The sequence below is a fragment of the Mesocricetus auratus genome, unplaced genomic scaffold (assembly GCF_017639785.1).
Source record: "Mesocricetus auratus isolate SY011 unplaced genomic scaffold, BCM_Maur_2.0 Super-Scaffold_100004, whole genome shotgun sequence".
Taxonomy (NCBI): Eukaryota; Metazoa; Chordata; class Mammalia; order Rodentia; family Cricetidae; genus Mesocricetus; species Mesocricetus auratus.
In genome coordinates this window covers 35,199,685-35,219,986 of record NW_024429189.1, presented here as the reverse complement: position 1 = coordinate 35,219,986, position 20,302 = coordinate 35,199,685, and the positions used below count along the sequence as shown (strand labels likewise).

The following is a 20,302-nucleotide window of genomic DNA, read 5'->3' as shown; positions in this document are numbered from 1 at the left end:
CAGCTTTCCAGGCTGCTATCCAATAGACAACCACAGTCAGCATTCTCTCCCTCTCAATATTCCCATACAAGTTGGTCAGATGTCTCATTTACATAATACAAGGCAGATGAGGTATGATTCATTTAGTGATTGTATCCTGCAAATTGCCTTGTCAATACACCCTAAATTTCCTGTAGTCACATATCAGTTCAATGAATTAGAGGACTGTGGCTGTTAAATCTGCTTCTCTGCCGTAGTAATATTGGCTTACTAACTTCATTTAGTATGAACACACACACAGACATTTCCACATATTTATCTATCTAAAACTTATGATCTCTCCTTCAGACTGGTTTAAGGTATTGCTAAAAGTATGTGTTATGAGTCATTGGCCAGATAGCTCAGTTGATAATGACACTTGCCTCCAAGCTTGATCCCTAGAACCCACATGGTTGAGTAAGTTGGTCTTCACTTGGCGACATTATCTGCAAGTCACTTAAGTCATTTCGTCTTTACAAATGAAATAAGCTTTAGGCAAAGTCTTGTTTCTTATGCTATGGGAGTCTGAGACTACAGATGCCTAGAAATAGACTCTGAAGACTCTGTGAGGCTTTCCATTTCATATTCCATGATAACACGCAGCTGAGATGACTGGTTTGTTGTCTGGAAAATTGAGATCACTGAGGATAATTAGATGAGAGACAAGCCTGAAGAGGAAGGAAAAGCCTGAGGCCCGCAGCAGCTGTGGAACAACCGTAGGAAGGAGGCGTCATAGAAGGAGATAGGCTGCTGCCCAGATGAATTCTCCTCTCCCCTTCACTGGGTCTTCCTTGCAGGGTCCAGGTAGGGTGTCTTTTCTGGGTGCTCTGGCTGCTCCCAAGGGTCAGGATCTCTGTGATTGTTTACCTGCCCATATTCCCCAGCAGAGACTAAGCCCCAAGGGAAAGGAACTAAGAAAGCCTCCTATGGATTTGTGTCTTGTGTCTCTAGCATCTGGCTTTAGATTTGGTACTTAGCAGACTGTTTAAAGTAAAATTTGTCACACACACACACAAGAAAAGAAAATGAACAAAACAAAAAATATACCTTACAAACTGGATGTGATGTTTTGAGATGTTGTACTGACCTTTTAAATGTCTATTTGCATTCTAAACCTCCACATAGAATACTTTAAATATACACCATAAAGTTTATTTTTTAAAATTTGTTTGTGGAGAATTACTGTCTCATCAGGAAACATTCCAAGGACACTGATGAGGGATATTGAGAAACTAGTGTCCAAAATGGTAAGGAAGAGTTACTCTAACTGAAATTATCATCCTGGTGAACCTTACTGGTCAAGTCTACGATCAAGACAGGTGGTTATGTTGTATTTGATTGTTCACTAATGGTGCCATTGTAAGGTTAAAAGCAAAGTCAAATGTTATACTGTCTACACTGTCTACAAGTATAGCAGAAGATGATAGATAGATAGATAGATAGATAGGTAGATAGATAGATAGATAGATAGATCAACAACCAGGAATGATTTCATTGATTTTGTTTCTTGCCAGTCATGTTTGGTTCTGTACTATGTCTCTGGGTTATCCAGCCTCTTTGTCCTGGCCCTCCAGGCAGTGTCAGGCATGAGCTCTCATGACTCTGGTCTGAAGTTGGACCAGTCATTTGTTGGTCATTCCCATAAGTTCTGCTTCATCTTTATCGCAGCATATCTTACAGTCAGGACAGACTGTAGTTCAAAAGTCTTGTGGCTGGCTTGATGGAAACTTTACCTTGTTACAGAAGATGACCAATTCAGGTTCTATATTCCCCACTGCTAGGAGTCTTCACTAGGGTCACCCTTGTAGATGTAAGATTTTTATACTTTCACTTGAATATCTACTTTTTAATTGTACAACGCATAATAATCAGGAAACTATATGAAACAAACCTAAAATTGTCAACAGATAAATGAATAAGAAAAATACAGTATAAATGCACAGTTGTAATTTATGGAACCATTTAAAAAGATGAAATAATGACATTTATGGAAAAAACAGATGCAACTGGAAATTGTATCATTAAGTGAAACTTTTAAAAACACTACATGATTTTTCTCATATGTGGAACATTTATTTATTTATTTATTTATTTATTGGTTAAATAACTCCATGGGAAGTGCTTTTATTTTTTTCCTTAATGTGATACCCATGCTTTACTGGTAACACAGAATAAATCAATACTGCTTTTAATCTGCAAGCTTATCTGAGCAATTACCTTGATCTTTTTCTTTCTTCCCATCTGTTTAACAATGCCTGTGTTTGTCACCAGGAAAGTTCGCATACCAAGTCAGTCTCAAAAGGAATGTTCAATTCCTCACTTCAGTCTTCTCTATAAATTTGCAACAACACTGATAGTTTCATTATTCTTGCTCTTCATTTTCACTCACATAAAATTATTTAGGTATATAGGTATTTTTATACACATGTGTAGGTCATGAAACTAGAAAGAATATGATTTGAAGGAAGACATGTTAATGGAGGCTAATGAAAAATATGTAACAATGCAGAACTTGGGAATAGCTTGGGGGAGGAAAGCTAACCAGTTGGAGTTGGGGAGGGGTGCAGAGAAAGGCAGTGGGGTAGGGGAATGATAAGGAGCAAAGTATAATGACATAGATAATATATATGAATATGCCATGATGAAATCTATTATTCTGTATTTTTGTTTGTTTGTTTTGTTTTGTTTTCCAGAGCTGAGAACCAAACCCAGGGCCTTGTGCTCGCTAGGCAAACACTCTACCACTAGGTTAAATCCCCAGTTCCCAAGATCTATCATTTTGTATTCTATCCTTAATTATTGATAAAAATATCAAAGGTAGGGGTCGTGAAGGGGAGGAAATGCTGGGATTCACAGAAGTTGGCTAGCTGAGGTCACACAGGACAGTATCACCAGTGGCCTGATTCTAGGCTACGGTGTGCCTCTATAACATATTTCTGATGATTGACCAATATTGCGCAAACATCTTTGTATGACTGGGTTCATCACTTGTGGTATAGATACTGCCTTACTTTATATTATATAAAGGAGGAAAACCCAGTAGATAAAGATAAACAAAGATTTTGTAATCTTGCTATCCCACTTGGGTGCCGAGGCTTGTGTCACTTTGGTACCGTGTGTACAGACAGTGTCAGGCACCATCTGTAAGTGTTCTTAGTTGTCATTCCACAGTGTTTCCAAAATGGAACATTGCATTTCTGGTCTTCCACAATGCTTTTAATGTCATTGGATTTTCCATACCACAAATAGAAAAGATGTGAAGGGATGAAGAGAATTTTTAGATGCAGTGCCTTTGTTTTTATGATCCGTCTGTAAGTGTATCCCTGACAATCACACTGGAGCTGTCACTTTGCCCTGATGATGTCAACAGACACTTGGATTTCTGTAAAAGAGGGATTTCTGAGTCAAACCTGTTTCCTTCAACTGGGTTACTCCAGCTCCCAAATCAATAAAACCCAAACAGTGATGTTTGTGCCTTGACAGAATCATTTCTGATGCCTGTGTAACGAGGCTCTTATTTAGCATCTTCAAATTATTTCCTATGTTTAGCACAAATGAGTTAAGCTGTTCATATTCTAAAAGAAAAAACAAAACAACAACAAGAAAACAGAATCCCTTACCACACCCTCTTTAACCCACTGAGCCATGCGACTCTCAAGTGTAATTAGTGCTCAGACACTGAGACTCCAGTTAAGTTCTGTTTATAAGATGAAAGCTCATTCCTGACCCATAAGGGTGCATTTATAGAAAATTATCTTACCAATCTAAAGACTTAAAAATTGATCAGCATTTCTAATGTATCTCCTATTGATCAAAGCAATGCAATTTTATATGACATAAAGTACATAATTTCTATATTAATTATAAATCATCTTAATTGACAGTAGTAAAATATGAGATTCCATATTAATTGTACCTTGTCTTAATGAACAGCAGTTCTGATTATTATTCACTTATCACAGATACACTTACACTTTAAATAAGGGTAATGATAAACCTAATTGTATAAATATGATACATTAACTACAAGATTGGTGTTTGTTTATTTGCTTATTTTTTTTTGAGACAGGGTCTTACATAAACCAGGCTTGCCTCAAGCTTACTATATATTACAGGCTGTCCTTGACTTTATGATCCTCTTACCTTCACCATGAGGGATGGGTTGGAGGCATGTACCACCATGGGACATTCTGACCTCATTAACTTTTTCTAAAGGTCTTTAGTGTTAGTTATCCTCTCACCTTGTTCACTTCTCTGTCCTGGCTTCCCATCTCACACCCTGTTTGACGCTCCTGGGCTTGCCCTTGGCGTTGCCCAACCTTTTTCTGTAGGCCCAGTACATAGTGCTAGTTTTCAAACTTGTTCACATGACATGCCTTGCCAAAGTTCACATTTGTCTTGTCTTGGGCAAAAGAAATGAGAAGTAATGAAATAACTATGATACAGCACTAATGTGTTTCTGTCATGAAATTTCCTCTGCCAAACAGATTAATCATTTTCTTTAAATTCAACGTCCTTTGATTTCTCAGAACAAGGACAGAATGAAGCCAGATTCTCAGCCGGAATATCTCATATGCATGCCCAAGACCAATTCAAAGCAGAGTCATTTCCCCCTCTAAAACCTCGGGATCGAGGTCTTTACTGCCTGTGTTTCTCTGGCATTACTGTCTTCCAAGCTTCCACAAGAACAGTCCATTTCTCTCTGCTCTGTGCTCAAGGGCTTTGCTCACACAAAGTACAAACTATTCCATACTCCCCCCTGTGAACTAGTTCCAAAGGCCTAAGAATCACATTTATGATGACAAACTTGACAGGAACAATTTTCTGAATTGGTTGCCTTTCTTGTGATCAAATACTGGACAAAAGAAAATTCAGGAAGAAAGAATTGATTCTGGCTTGCAAAGCAGAGTGTAGTCTGTCATGGTGGGAAAAACAGTGTCAAGAGCTTAAAACTGCTGGCCATGTTGCTTCTATAGGCAAGAAGCAGAGGATAACTATTGATCATCAGCTTATTTGCTCCTGTTTATTCGCCTGGCAGTAGAGGTGAATTTTCCTTCCTTCAGTGACCTAAATCAGAAAATCCCCCAAGGACAAGCTCAGATATTTAAGGTGACTCTGTATCTTGTCACTTTGACAATCACTATATATAATCCATCACTCATGTGCTCTTCTTACTTTGGGCTTTTCTGATACTTTTCTCTTGATAGAGCTATATTAAAAGTTGGGGTGGGGTGCAACATTAATAAAGTAAACACTATCACCTCAGATTAACAGTACATCTTACCAAGTTAGGTTACCTTCATTGATATTAACTCTGATTTAATTTAAGACCCTTTAAAAAAACATTTATAAAGATTTCATGATGCTTGAAATTGCTTGAAAAATGAAGTTGAGTCAGAATTTTGCCTGGTGAGAAGCATCACTGTTTCTAAAGAAGGGACATTTTCAGAGCAGTATTTTACGTAGCAGCAGTGAGCCGAAATAAAAAGGATAAATGTTAATTTTTTTTACATTTCCACTTTTTTTCCAATTTAGATCTGAACTAATTCTATCCATATATTTAAAGGTATTTTTATTTTCATTTTATTTATTCATGCATCTTGGTGCCATTTAAAAGATTTTTAAATTTGGTTTGTTTAGTTTGGGCTGGTTTAATATAAATGCAATTTAAGTGACCATAGGTAAGAAACTGTAACATGAGAGTATCTTTTCCCGGGTTGGTCCCAATGCCCTTCAGCCCCAAATGAACACACAGATGATGTATCAGTTATAAAACTGTTGGACTAGTGGCTTGGGCTTCTTATTGGCTAGGTCTGTCTTAATTATTAACCCATTTCTATTAATCTATGTATTTCTACATGGACTTAGAGAAATCCATCTTACTGGAGAACACCTGGCCATCGTTCCCTCCCGGGCTCCACAGTGTGACTCTGTGGCGGGCTCCATCTGCCTACCTTTCCCAGAACTCTCCTTGTCTCCTCAATCCGTCTATCTTCCTGTCTCATTGGCGAACAGTGTTTTATTCATTAACCAATAAGAGAAACATATATAGAAAAAGACAACCCCATCAAGAAACTCACTGGACATGGTGAGGAGGGGTATATAAAATATTCTGAGTTCCCAATGCAGTTATACACTAATAACTATTTTGAAATTCCTGAAATAAAGGACTCACATTATCTTTGTCATAAAGTTATGACTACAGAGGCAAGACATATAGAAAACTGTCAAACAAAACTTGCTGTTGAAATTTCTGAGAAAGAGTTTAAAAATATATCCCATGTTAAAGCATAGACATTATATGTAGGACAAATGCTGTTAATAGTCATTACAAAACAAACTGGAAATCACCAATGATATGCACATAATATAAAACTAACCTAACTGAACACAAAAGAGTTCTGATAAAACATTTGATAATTACAATTTGAACTTACACCATGAGGTGCCTTCTATGTGGTCAAAATGATACAGAGGTCCAGTGAGAAATTTGCTAGCTGTGATAATGGGCAAACAATGCTCACATTTTCCCAATCCGGTAACTAGGGTAAGAATTAGTATAGAGACTCACTTCCATAACTTCTGAGAAAGTCATAATTTGAACTGTCAACATCTAGGGGGATTCTCCCATGAGTGTTCTCTGTACAAGAGTACAACATGCTGAAAACTAAACAAATCTCTTCAAAGTGGAATTTTACACCGTCAGATGGGCTGCCTCTGATTTTTGACTCCTTATAGGTTTTCAGAACAATATTCCTTCCAGACAGCAGAGTCCTTAAGGATTCCCCAGAGACAGCAGAGACCTGAGACATTTCTCTGCCTGTAGGAGGGGATCTGCTGTCATCTGTTCAGAGGCTCCATTAGTGGTACTTAAATACTTCTCAGAGGAGGAATCAAGTGTTGGAATTCACTTCCCTATGGGTTTAGAAATATTGATTATGAGTTTTAAAAGAGCCAAAAAATCATAATGACATTCCCTGAGCCATATACTTTGTTCTAATTAACAAAATTTGTAATATCTTCAAATAAAGTTCAAAACAACGAGAATTTACATGAATGACATGGAGTCACAGACTAAGTCCCCGTGTGATCAATGTCTACAGTGGAATTTTATGAAGTAACCTCAATGCTCTAAGTAATTCTTGGTTTTATTTTTGACAAAGAGTGGCTTTGTATTTTGAATCAAGTTTTCAAGGCTAATGAGTGGTAAATCCAACATACAAATCTCGTATTTTCCAGCTGCGAGCTTCTTCTAAAGTTGTAACATTAAATCACATTTATTAACTTTAGAGAGACCTGAAATGTTTTGTGTTTAAAAGACCAAGAAACCATTATAAACTAAAGTCTTTCCAAATTATTATTGTTAATAGATTTTATCAATCAAAGTGTAATTGTCTCAGTTGATAGATTAAAATGGACACTAGAGTTGAGTTCACAGTGCTAAAAGCTTCTTGTACACATGCCTTCAAGTGACAAACACTACTAGATACTTTACAATTCTCTATCCCATATGAAATATTTGTTTAACAGTGTGATTATTCTATTTTTCAAATTAGAAAACTGCAGTTTAAAGTAATAATAGCGTGTGTGTTGAGCCACAGCTCAGAACTATAGGGCCAAAATTGTGACCATGCAAGTCAAGATAATTCTTGGTCCATGAGCTCTGATACATTGTGGACTTTATTAATCTAATCATGTGGACTTCAGGATAAACAAACTGTTGTGAGCATTTTACCCTGTTATATAAATGATATGCATGCTGAGCCAAATATTCAGTATTTCATGAGTACTTGAAATTTAGAAATGAATTTATAGAATTCAATGTAAAGTGAAAAATCATGTATGTGTGTGTGTGTGTGTGTGTGTGTGTGTGTGTTTATAAAGCTACAGGCAATTAACAACTGCTGAGAATGCCTGTTCTAGAGACGGACCACTTGATAGATGATCCAATCTCAAGCAGACACAGACCTAAACACATGCACATATGTGGAACACTAAGTGAACTTACTAGGTTGCGTTCATAAATGTGTGTGTGTGTCTTTGTGACTATATAAAACAATAATAACTAAAGAATAAGAGGTCATGAATTTGAGGAGTCAGAAGGACATAAAAGGAGTTAAAAGAAAGAACAGGAGGGAGTAAATGATGAAAATATAACATTAAAATATGAAATTATCAAAATAAGTGCATATTTAAATAAATAAAACAAAAATGAAATAAGTCATCTTTATTTCTGGGGCTGATAAAAATGATTTTTTTCTTTTAATATCCTCGCTTTGGTAGGAGATTTTGTTATCTACTGCTGAAAGTGGGCAATTCAGCTTTCTAAAATAAATGCTAGAAAGGAAAACGTACCTCCAGGTTAGTCTAACACAGCAACCGGTCTTCCTTGCCTCGCTGGTTGCTTAGCAGCAGATTGTCTGAGGTTGTATTAGAGCTGACAGGTCTGAGGGGTGATTGACTACGTAGAATTCTCTGAGGTGGGCACTGTATGTCTTGAATATAAGAGAGAAAGATTCAAAAGCATGTTTGCTGATGGTGATGAAATCATGACAGAATTAAAATAAAAATTAATATGACAAAAATTTTACTCCTAGAGTATATTCTAGGAGACCATGTATATTTTGTTACTCATTTACTCTTTTTATCATTTTTTTTTATTTTGAAACAATCTGTTCTCATTTTATATGCCTGATGGGGGAAGTCCTTCTGTTGATAAATAAAGCACTCTTGGCCAATAGGGAAGCAAGATAGATGGACTAGGAGTCCAGGAGGATTCTGGGAAATGCAGTCAAGAGTGGAGACTAGCCATGTGACCCCTGGAGGGGAGGATGTGTCAGGGTGGTGTCCTCAAAAAGATAAGTCCTTATAAAAATATATATTAGTAATTATGGATTAATAATTACATCAGAGCTAGTCATTAAGAAACCATAGCAAATGGCCAACAGCTTCATAATTAATATAGTGTCTCATGTGTTATTTAGGGGCTGAAACAGCAATGGGGCCCAGACTGCTGACTGGAAGAACACACATTACACATGCCAATCCAAGTTCTCACTCCCTCCTTTCCTCCTGCTCTCCCAACTTTCCCCCCACTCCACCCTCCATCCTCTCCTCAGAGAGGGTAACACTTCCCGTGGAGAGTCAAGGAAGTCTGGCACATTTCTCTGATGTAGGACCAAGCACCCCCACCACATATCTAGGCTGAGCATGGTATTCCTCCAAGAGAATTGGCTCCAAAAAGCCAGTTCAAGCACTAGGATTAAATCGTCTGTCCAGTGCTTAGCTGTGGCTCTCTGCTTCTGCTTCCATCAGTTGCTGAATGATGGTTCTATGATGGTAATTCAGGTAATTGCCAATCTGATTATAGGGGAAGGCCAGTTAGGATACCATCTCCACTAATGCTTAGGGTCTTAGCTGGGGTCATCTTTGTGGATTCCCTGGAATTTTCTTAGTGCTAGGTTTCTTATTAACCCCTTAATGGCTCCTCAATCAAGATATCTCTTTCCATGCTCTCCCTCTCTGGCCTTCCCCCATCTCTACCATCCCATTCCCTCATGTTCTCCTCCCTCCTTCTCTTGTCCCCTCTGCCCTTCCACCTTACTTCTCTGACACCCTCAGCACGTTCCCAATTTTCTCAGATCTTGTCTATTTTCCTTTCCCAGTGGGACCCATGCATGTCTCTCTTAGGGTTTTTCTTGCTACCCAGCTTCTCTGAGGTCATGGACTATAGACTAGTTATCCTTTGCTCTATATCTAAGTGAGTACATACAGTGTTTGTCTTTCTGAATCTGGGTTACCTCAATCAGGATGTTGTGTGTGTGTGTGTGTGTTTTTTTGTTTTTGCTTTTGTTTTTTGCTAGTTACATCCATTTCATGATGCCATTGTGTTTTACCTCTGGGTAGTACTCCACTCTCCACTGTGTAAATGTATCACATTTTCCTTATCTATTTTTTGTTTGAAGGGCATCTAGGTTGTTTCCAGGTTCTAGCTATTATGAATAATGTTACTATGAACACAGTTGAGGTAGTGTCCATGTGGTATGAGAATGCATCCTTTGGGTATAGTCCTAAGAGTGGTATTGCTAGAACTTGATGTTGATTGATTCCCAATTTTCTGAGAAACTGCCATACTGATTTTCAAAGTGACTGCACAAGTTTGCACTCCCACCAGTATTGGGGGAGTGTGCCCTTACTCTGCATCCTCTCCAGCATAAGCTATCTGTTGGGGAAGTCCTGTGCATTTGTCAATAAAGTACTGTCTGGCCAATAGGGAATCTAGATAGGAGGGACTAGGAGTCCAGGAGGATGCTAGGAAGGAGAAAAAGGAGAGTCAACATGTAACGCCATGGGGTAGGAGCCCGGAACTATTCTCCGGTAAGAGACATACTTAGATTAGCAATTATGGGGTAATTACTTAAAGCAGAGCTAGCCAGTAAGAGACAAGAAAGGCCAACAGCTTCATAACTAATATAGCCTCCTGTGTGTTTATTTGGTACTGGTGCGGCTCTGGAACCAGGCTGGCAGGAAATGCGGCAGAGCCCAGGTGACTGGCGGAGAATAGTTCCAGGCTCCTACCCCATGATGTTACATGTTGACTCTCCTATTTCTCCTTCCCAGCATCCTCCTGGACTCCTAGTCCCTCCTATCTAGATTCCCTATTGGCCAGACAGTACGTTATTGACAAATGCACAGGACTTCCCCAACAGCTATCATTGGTGTTTTTTATCTTAGCCATTCTGACTGATGTAAGATAGTATCTCAGAGTCATTTTGATTTGTATTTCCTTGATGGCTAAGGGTGTTGAGCAATTCCTAAAGTGTCTTTCAGTCCATCTGAGATCCTTTTGCTAAGAATTGTTTAGATCTGTACTCCATTTTTAAAATTGGATTATTTAGTAGTTTTACCATCTAGTTTCTTGAGTTCTTTACATGTTTTGGACATCAGCCTTCTGTCAGATGTGGGGTTGGTGAAGATTTTTTCCCATTCTATAAGCTGCTGTTTTGTCTTACTGACTGTGTCTTTTGGCTTACAGAAGCTTCTCGGTTTCAGGAAGTTCCATTTCTACATTGTTGCTCTCAGTGTCTATGCTACTGGCATTATACTTAAGAAGTGTCAGGGTGTCCATAGATTCAACTCCATCCCCCTGCATAGAACTCAAGTCCATATGAATCAAAGACCTCAACATAAATCCAGCCACACTGAACCTCATTGAAGAGAAAGTGGGAAGTAGTCATTTACTCTTTTGCTTATCATCTCTCCTCTCCTTTTTGGTCACCTGTCATCTTCCTTCTAGTCTCTAAACATTCTCAATCCCTCTCTTTCCATCTCTTTCCCTTCCTTTCCCTCCCCCCTCCTCTCTCTGTCTCTCTGTCTCTCTCTGTCTCTGTGTCTCTGTCTCTGTCTCTCTCTCTCTTTTCCCTCTTTTCCTCCCTCCCTCCAAACATTTTCACTTATTCCAACTGTTCTTTTGCCCAATGATAACATGATAGAGTTCTAAATGTTTATGTTTATGATTATTACCAATGATCTATATTGGGTATGTTATGTTTACCCCTTCCAACTTTTAATGGAAATTTTTAAGCTTCTATTTTGTGTGTTCTTCAAATAAAACAAAACTTTAAAACTTTAAATTTAAAGCAAATTTCTTCTGTTTTGACTAAGAAAATACCTCCATTAATTTGTGCATGCTCACAAAAATATATATTTAATTTGAAAGTGGTTCTTGGGCCAGCAAGATGGTTTCCTGAGCAAGAGTTCAATTCCAATGAACCACATGACAGAACGAAGGAACAACTGGCCCCTGCAAGTTTTTCTCTGATCTTCCCACTCCCCATAATGCACATTTATTTAATTAGTTCTTAATGAAAAGTTCCCATTCCCAACTAATGGATCTTAAAAGAAGACATGTTAGGCCCTTCCCATTTCAGAATTACTGGGTATGCTCAAGTATCTGTGTTATTTAAGTTACATAGGTAACTCCTGTATGTACTGTTGTCAAAAACCAAAACGCAGATAGGATAACTGTGATGTAAACATGTTGTGGAAGTCTTACTTAATTACTCCTTGATGGCTGTCTAACATAAATTAGAAAAAAATTAAATTCCAATATTTAGGAAATTATTAGGAGCTAAGACTCATTCATCCCATACTAAAATTTCTTGGTTTATGTAAGGTAAAATGCCTGTACACAGAATCCCATCATGGGGGAATTAATAAGGGTTACTAGGGCATTTGATGTTGTGAAAAGACATACATCTCAATGCCCAGACTCAGCTCACACCTGGTATGCTGTCCAGTGTTCCCTTAAATTGAAACAGGAGAACAATCTTCCCACCTGTCACTTTGTTCCCTAGTCATATACTAATAAAAAAAAGTTGCAAATTGTTGGCAATTTATCCCCAAATAATTTTAAATGTTCTAAGTAGGTGAATTTGGAAAGATACGAAGCAGTTAGAATTCCAAGGGTCCAAGGCAGTTGATGGGTGTTTTCTACACTAGAAGCTGCATATTGGCTTATTTGACTCAAGATAGAAGTTCAGGGTCTCCCTGTGATTTATACCCTACTTTTGTTTCTTCTAATTAATATTGAACATCACACTGCTTCATAGTTGAATAGAGGAATGATATTAGAAAGTATGGAAAATATTTCCTGAAACATTGTTGAGTAGACAATCCTTGGATTAACCAATTTGTTTTCTTTTGTCTTCCTACACTTGTTGACTCTCATTCCTCCTTTCCAATCATGTTAATAATGTCTGTGGGTGGTGCCTTCTGCTTCCATTCCTTACCTCATCTCCAGTATGCTCTTCAGACTTGTGGTCTAGGTGTTTTCTCCACTCTGGTTTCCAATAGTTTCATCAGATTACCTGCAGTATATCATTCTTGTCACTACATAGGAATACAGACATTAAGGGTGGATACCCTTATGAAAAAGGCCATTTTTGTTAATTAGAAGCTAGCATTTTATGACTAAAAATATTTTTGAAGAATAAAACTGAAACAGGGTGGGTAGACAGACATAAATGATACATAAATTGATAGATAATAGACATATAGATACTATGTAAATATATTCTAGTGTAAGAGTTCAGAGTTCAGTATGCCTCCATATTTATTTAAACTTTTGAAAGTTCCAGGTACCAACATATCATATTTAATTTTTCCTTTTGGCAATTGCCTAAATAACTCTTTACTGTAAGATTACAGACAAGTGGACAAAAGAGTAATGAAATTAGAAAGTGTTAACTTTGCAGTATTGCAATTTAACTCTAAAGAACATATAATAATATTTACAATAAAAAGCATGATGGCTTTTTGTTGGTGGTATTTCTGGACCTGCCAGGACCCACCACTTCAGTCCCAAATGAACACACAGAGACACTATATTAGTTATAAAACTGCTGACCAAAGGCTTGTGCTTCTTACTGGCCATATCTGTCTTAATTACTAACTCATAACTGGTAATCTATGTATTTCTACGTGGTCTTATCTTACCAGAGAAAGCCTGGCATGTCCTTTCTTCCTGGTCCCTACATGGCATCTGCCTGAGGTGCCTCTGCCTACCCCTACCAGAATTTTCCTTGTCTCCTTGTCCTGCCTATCTTCCTGCCTCTATTGGCCAAACGCTGTTTTATTAATCAACCCATAAGTGAAGCATATATACAGAAGGACAACACCCATCAGCCTTTTGGTTGAAACTAGCAGTTAAACTTGGTAGTACCAAAAATTGATTTGTTTGCTAAAAGAATAAAAATAATAAATAAAATAATTAAAAATGTGATCAGAATACTTTGTTTAAAAGTATGTATTAATTTTTATATGACCATGGCATTTTATCGTATAAAGTATTTAAGACTAAAGTAACAGGAATAACCTAATAGCCCATAATTAGGGTGGGCAGAGAGTAAGGCTGCTCTGCATGAAGGCTGACAACCTGAGTTTGATCTTCAGGACTCACATGATGGAAGGAAAATGCTGATTCATGAAAGTTGTGACCCACCCCACACCATATGGGGTACAATATGATTTCAACATTTTATTAAAGAAACATATACACACTTAAATAATGTAATAAGTTTTATAAAAGAATAACTACTAATTGCAGACCAGTAATTGCTTTTATTACACACATTGCATACTGAGTACTGAATGTACTTCTATGTATTTCCATTTTCAGTTTAAAATGTGTAGAAGTGAGTTGCTTTCCATCAATTATCCACTATGAACTGTTCACAAACCATTTGTCTACTCAAGTAAGCATTCTTAAAAAGCTGTTCAGGTTTTTCTTTTATATTCAATTTCTTATTTAATAAATTCTGACTTTTGTATTGATTACAATTTTATTTAGTACAAAAACATTTCAATAAACATCTTCATAATTGTAAGGAGGAATTTGACATTATTGGCTTTGGATAAATTCCTTGAAGGGAAAACATTATTAAGAATCATCAGCCAATGTGTTCAAGACTTTTGCTAGATCTGCAAAATATCTATGCATACAGCTGTGTACCTAGTTTATTCATGTTTAGATATTTCATCTCAAATATCATTATTATTTTATTAATACCCTTCATAAATTAAAAAAACTACAGTTTGCTTACCATACTTTAGTCTGACATAGATAACTTGAAATGGTGATTACATATTTGTGTATTTACAGTCATTTTGTTCTTTGTTGAGTTTTGCATGTTAATATACTATTAGGTTAACACTTTATTGAGGAAATACTTTCACCTGTCATTTTTATTATATGTTCTTTAATTTCTCTAAATGTCTTCCACTCTTCAATATTATGTGGTCTTACCTTTTTCTCTGTCAATTACATCTTTCATTTACCATTTTAAAGAGTTTTGGGTGACTGTAGTTATGGCTCAGTGATTAAGAGCACTGGTTGCTCTTTCACAGGACTTGGGTTCCAGTCACAGCACCCACATGTTGGGTCACAACAATCTGCAGCTCCATTTCCAGGATATCTAAGGGCGCTGCATCTCCATGATGTGCAACATGCCCGCAGGCAAAATACCCACACATGTAAGGTTAAATAAACTTTAAAAAGTGTTTCTGCACCTTTAGAATTTCATTGTCATTAGAAGTTTTAGCTTAAACTTCAAGATTTATTTAAATCTTTGTTCAGAAAAATCCATTCTTTGGATTTACTGTATCTGACAATAAGAACAGTGCTACTTCATTTGACAAGCATTGAAGAACATCAATGATTTTATATATATAATTAAAACCCACAGATAGATATTAGGGCTCAAGCTGAAGATCAAAAAAGCAAAACATCCAAGCCACTAGTGAGTCCTTACCTCTGTAGCACAATTAATAAAACCTTAAACAAATATTGGGGATCAAGCTGAAGATCAGAAAAGCAAAACAGCCAGTCACTAGAGAGTTCTCACCTCTACCAATGCTCAGACCAAAGGAGTGATCCATTGAACCTCAGATTTCATCTCTAAACTGCATTGCTTTCCACAAAGCCTCAAAATCCTAGACTTTTTCTGAGACTGCACTGAGCTCCTTATATAAACTCTAGTGCTGAGATTAATGTCATGAGCTCCAATTCTCTGTTATATTGATTTATTCTCATGTAGCACTGGGTGGCCTTGAACTCAGAGAGATCCATCTGCCTCTGTCCCCTGAGTCCTGGGATTAAAGGTGTGTGCCACCACAACCTACATTCTATAGCTAACTAGTGTGGCTGGCTTTGTATTCTGATCCTTCAGGCAATCTTTATTATATCATAAATAATACATCACCACATACCTCTATGAAATCTTCAGACTGAAAGAAGATCCTGCCATCACAAATTCTCAGACTGTAATCCTCTGAGTTCCTGTCTCCTTCCACTTTATGTTCCTCTCTCCGACAAGCCCTGTTACTCAAGCCTCCACCTCCCTAGTCCTGGGATTAAAGGTGTGAACTCTGTTTCTCTGTTTACTGATTCACTCTCATGTAGCACAGGGTGGCTTTGAACTGACAGATCCTGCCCCTGCCCCAACCTATTGTGCCAGAATCTGTTGACTCCTGAGTCCTGGGATTAAAGGTGTGCACCACATCTGTCTGGCCTTTGGCTGTGGCTAGCTTTGCATTCTGATCTCCAGGAAAACTTTATTAGATAATAAACAATATGTCAATATTGTATGTATATATATAATACAGATAAAAAGTAAAGGGAATTTAAAATATTTTCTCTAGAAATTGTAATTTTTGCTTTACGTTAGAGTTGTTAGAAACAAACATTTTAAAAAAGAAGTAATATGCCGGGCGGTGGTGGTGCACGCCTTTAATCCCAGTACTGTGGAGGCAGACGCAGGCGGATCTCTGTGAGTTTGAGGCCAGGCTGGACGTACAGCCTCCAAAACAATACAGAGAAACCCTGTCTTGTAACCCCCCCCCCAAAAAAAGGAGTAATATGCACTTCTTGCCCGGCAGTGGTTCTTCTTTTTTTTTTTTACATTCTTTTTTTATCATTTTTTATTTTAATTTTAAATAGCTTGTTTTACATGTCAATCCCAGTTCCCTCTCCCTCCCATCCTCCCGCACTCCCCTACCCCCCCTCCCTCCCACCCTATTGCCAAATCCTTCCACATAGGGGATATCTAGAGTCTGTCATTTTACTCTTGGTAGGGTCCAGGCACTCCCCTAAGAGTCCAGGCTGAGAGAGCATCTCTCTTTGTGCTATAGGCACATGAAGACAGTTTGTATACCAGGGATAGACACTGATCCACAGCTCAGGGCCCCATAGGTTGCCCAGGCCTTCTCACTGACACTCACATTTGGGGGGTCCAGATCAGTCCCCTGCTGGCCTCCCCACTGTCGGTCTGGGGTCCAAGAGCACTCCCCTGTTCAGATCAGCTGTCTCTGCTGGTTTTGCCAGCCCATTCTTTGCCAATTTGCTCATCGCTCCTCTCTCTCTGTCACTGGGTTCCTTGGGTTCAGTTCAGTGATTAATTGTGTGTTTGCCTCTGCTTCCATCAGTCACAGGATGAAGGCTCCCAGATGGTTATAGACATCAAGTTCATTATCAGGAATGGGCATTCGAGGTGGTCCCTCCACTATTGCTTAGCTGGCCAATTGGTGTTATACCTTTAGATCACTGGAGGTCACTCTGGTGCCTGATCTGTCTTCCATCCTATGATTCCCTCTTCCCCCTATTCTACCCCCACCCCTCAACTTTCTGTTCCCCCATGACCAACTCCCTTCCTCTTTACCCCCTCTATTCTTCCCAGGTCCCACTCCCCCCCACCCCTCGCTGTGTTCCCCATCCATTCAGAGGATCTTGTCTCCATCCTCTTCTCTTGGGTACTATGCATATCTGCATATCTTTTAGGTTCTTTCCTGTTTCCCAGACTCTCTTCATAGCGTGTGTTTACATATACATTGCCTCTTATTATTGAATCTGTTGTTTTATTGCTATTTGTTTGGATTTGAAACCCCGAGCCAAGCCCTTGTGCATGAAAGGAAAGTACTCCACCGGTCCATTAGTGACTTTCTTTTTACTGTAAATAACACCTGACAAGAAGCAAACACTCAGGAAAGGCAAGACTAAATTTACTCACTCAGTGCTCAAGGATACAGTCCACTATGGCTGTCAACTCAAAGAAGAATGACCTTGCGGCCGTTGGTCACACTGTGTCCATACTCAGGAAGCTCAGAATAGTGAATGCTGGGTTGATGGTAGCTTTCTCCTTTTTATGAAGTCCTGGATCCCAGACCATGAAACGGTGCTGCTCATACCCAGGGAAGGTCTTCCTACTTCAATTAATCTAATCTAGATACACCCTCCCAGTCATATCCGTAGGCTAACCCAACACATATAATCCCTCACAGTCGAGTTCAGGGTCCTGTCTCCTAGGCAGCTGTGGATCCCATCAGATTGGCTATCAATAGCAATCACAGCCACCAAATACGCTCTAGACTGGAGTTTGTTGATGTTAGCTTTTAAATTGTCTTCTCCAGAATACATGTAGTTACATTTTCACTTCTTTACTTTTATCCAGGCCTCTTAGATAAAGGGATAAAGAGGAAATAAAATATACAGGATGAAAAGATGGCGATGCTGCCTCCTCCAGGACCTCAGAGCTTTGTCTACTTCACAAGACAGTCTCTTGCCCTCATTGAGCAACGCATTTCTGAAGAAAAAGCCAAGGAACACAAAGATGAAAAGAAAGAAGATGATGAAGAAGGTCCCAAGCCCAGCAGTGACTTGGAAGCTGGTAAACAGCTGCCCTTCATCTATGGAGACATTCCCCCTGGGATGGTGTCAGAGCCCCTGGAGGACCTGGACCCTTACTATGTGGACAAGAAAGTAAGTTATTGAGACTTCAGTGGTAGGGTTCTGTTGACTTCATTCCTTACAGAGATATGTTAAACTTAATGGCTTCATATCATTAGCCTTATATTAAATACATATTAGGATGTTGAGAATATGTACTTTTTCTAGTATTTCATTATAACTGATAATGGTTTGATTTGATTAATTTTTTCAACATAGTCAATAGAAAGTCTGCCTTATAGAGATTCCTGGCCCTGGCCAACCTATTGTGCCAGACTATGTTGACTCCTCATGGGGAACCCTTACCTGTGAGGAGGAGTAGACTGGGGTTGGGCTGGGGAGCTGTTAGGGGGTGGGAGGAGGCAACGGGGTGGGAGGAGGGACAGGAGGGAGAATTGTGGTTGGAATGTAAAATGAAATTTAAAAAATGGAAAAAAAGAAAGGCTGCCTTTTTAGGTATGGCATGATTAACACTCCTCCTGTAATTTTATAGTTCTGCCTATAATGTTTTTACACTTATTTAGTATATAGGGTGCATGGATGAAGTCCCAACTTGGAGGGAGTTGGTTCTCTGCTCCTACTATGTGAAGTCAACTAAAGTCATCATCAAGTTTGGTAGAAAATGCCTGTACCTGCTAAGCCATCTTGCCAGCTATTCGCAGTAATATTTAACTCCTCTGTGTATGGCTTTTAAAATTCCTTTAAAGTTTCATCACAAATGAATAATTCTAAGTTCAATTATTATCCCTTAGTAGCCTATTTGTTTTCTAATAAGAGACAGAATGGGATTGGATTCCAGGGGAGGTAGGAAGGAATTGGGAGAAGTAGAGGGAGGGAAAATGATAATCAGTATATATTATGTTAGGAAAAACTCTATTTTCAATGAAAAGAAAAAGAAAATTAAACCAAAAAAGTCATTGTTTTTATTTTTTTTAAATTTCCAACTGCAATATGACTTGACCTTACTAAGACCGTGTAATAACACAGTGGTTTCCACGTTAGTTTTGACTCCTTTCTTTGTCTTTTGTAACACGATTCTTCACTATGCTTTTGTACAAAGCCAGTTAGTTGAGACAATGCTCACCTCAAAAAAAAATTAGTCTCCCATACAAAAAAGCAGAGGCTTATGAGCTTATCACCCCAGTATGGTGAAAAAGATTTATTGTTGGAAATCTGTGAATGTATGTGAAACTCAGTAAGCAAGACAGCAAAAGAAAAAAATCACTGCCTTCTAAATAACACAAGCATTTTTGTCTTCTACGTGACGAAAATCATGATGTTATTTAGACTTAGTATAAGTTTAATATTATTATATTTAATATATTTATACTATTTAGACTTAGTATTATTTTAATATTTTGTGGTTATCATTTGTTTATTTGTTTAACTAAGTACAAAGTTTGTGAGAAATGTCACTTATCTGGCACTGGCTGAAACAAAACATGTTTTTGTTGTATATTTTATTGATTTTTTGTGGATTTTACATCATGCATTCTGATCCCACTTATCTCTGTGTAACCCTGATCCCAAATCAAAACCAAATTTAAAAGAAAAACAAAAACAAAAAACCAGAAACAAATAAAAGAAGAAGAATCTCGTCATGGAAGCTGTAGTATGGGCCCATTGAGACACACAATTTACACTTTAACCCTGTTGTCTTTGTTTGCCTGCATTCACTGCCACGAGTCATTGGTCTGGCTCAAGGGAAGCAAAACATTTCAATATCTTTTTTACTTTAAAAAATTTAATGAACTTTTGGAAATGAATTTGACCAATGAACTCCAAGACTATTTTCAGTAAAGGAAGAATTGGGCTATATGCAAGTATACATTACTTTAAAAATTTTAATAAACATTGACAAAAACACTTTTTAAAAAATGTTTAAACAGTATGGTTATAGAAGTAAGATACAATAATTGAATTGAGTGATTGGAAGTATGCTCCCAAGTTGGGCAGACTGCTCTGTCATCAAAGTGCTTGTATTACAAGGAGGTCTTGTGTTCC

The 20,302-nt window shown here is 38.0% G+C and overlaps 1 protein-coding gene and 1 long non-coding RNA gene across 4 annotated transcripts in view; one reads left to right on the top strand and one right to left on the bottom strand.

Annotated features, from left to right (window-relative positions):
- LOC106022141 overlaps positions 1 to 20,302 on the bottom strand; it is a 163,992-nt gene that overhangs the window by 28,409 nt on the left and 115,281 nt on the right. Inside the window, exons 3-5 of one of the 3 annotated variants that reach the window (XR_005877169.1) lie at positions 12,810 to 12,909; positions 8,374 to 8,513; positions 1,951 to 6,933 (exon numbers count right to left, since the gene is read on the bottom strand). This is a non-coding gene — a long non-coding RNA (uncharacterized LOC106022141). Of the gene's footprint in view, positions 1 to 1,950; positions 6,934 to 8,373; positions 8,514 to 12,809; positions 12,910 to 20,302 lie in introns of those variants that run through there. The other 2 variants (XR_005877170.1, XR_005877167.1) reach the window with 2 other exon arrangements.
- The window catches only part of Scn9a (sodium voltage-gated channel alpha subunit 9), a 144,344-nt gene that overhangs the window by 41,360 nt on the left and 82,682 nt on the right, over positions 1 to 20,302 (top strand). The window contains exon 2 of the mRNA XM_040745491.1: positions 18,024 to 18,331. Within this exon, the coding sequence (XP_040601425.1) occupies positions 18,074 to 18,331 (258 nt within the window). The 5' untranslated portion in view covers positions 18,024 to 18,073. The remainder of the gene's footprint in view (positions 1 to 18,023; positions 18,332 to 20,302) is intronic.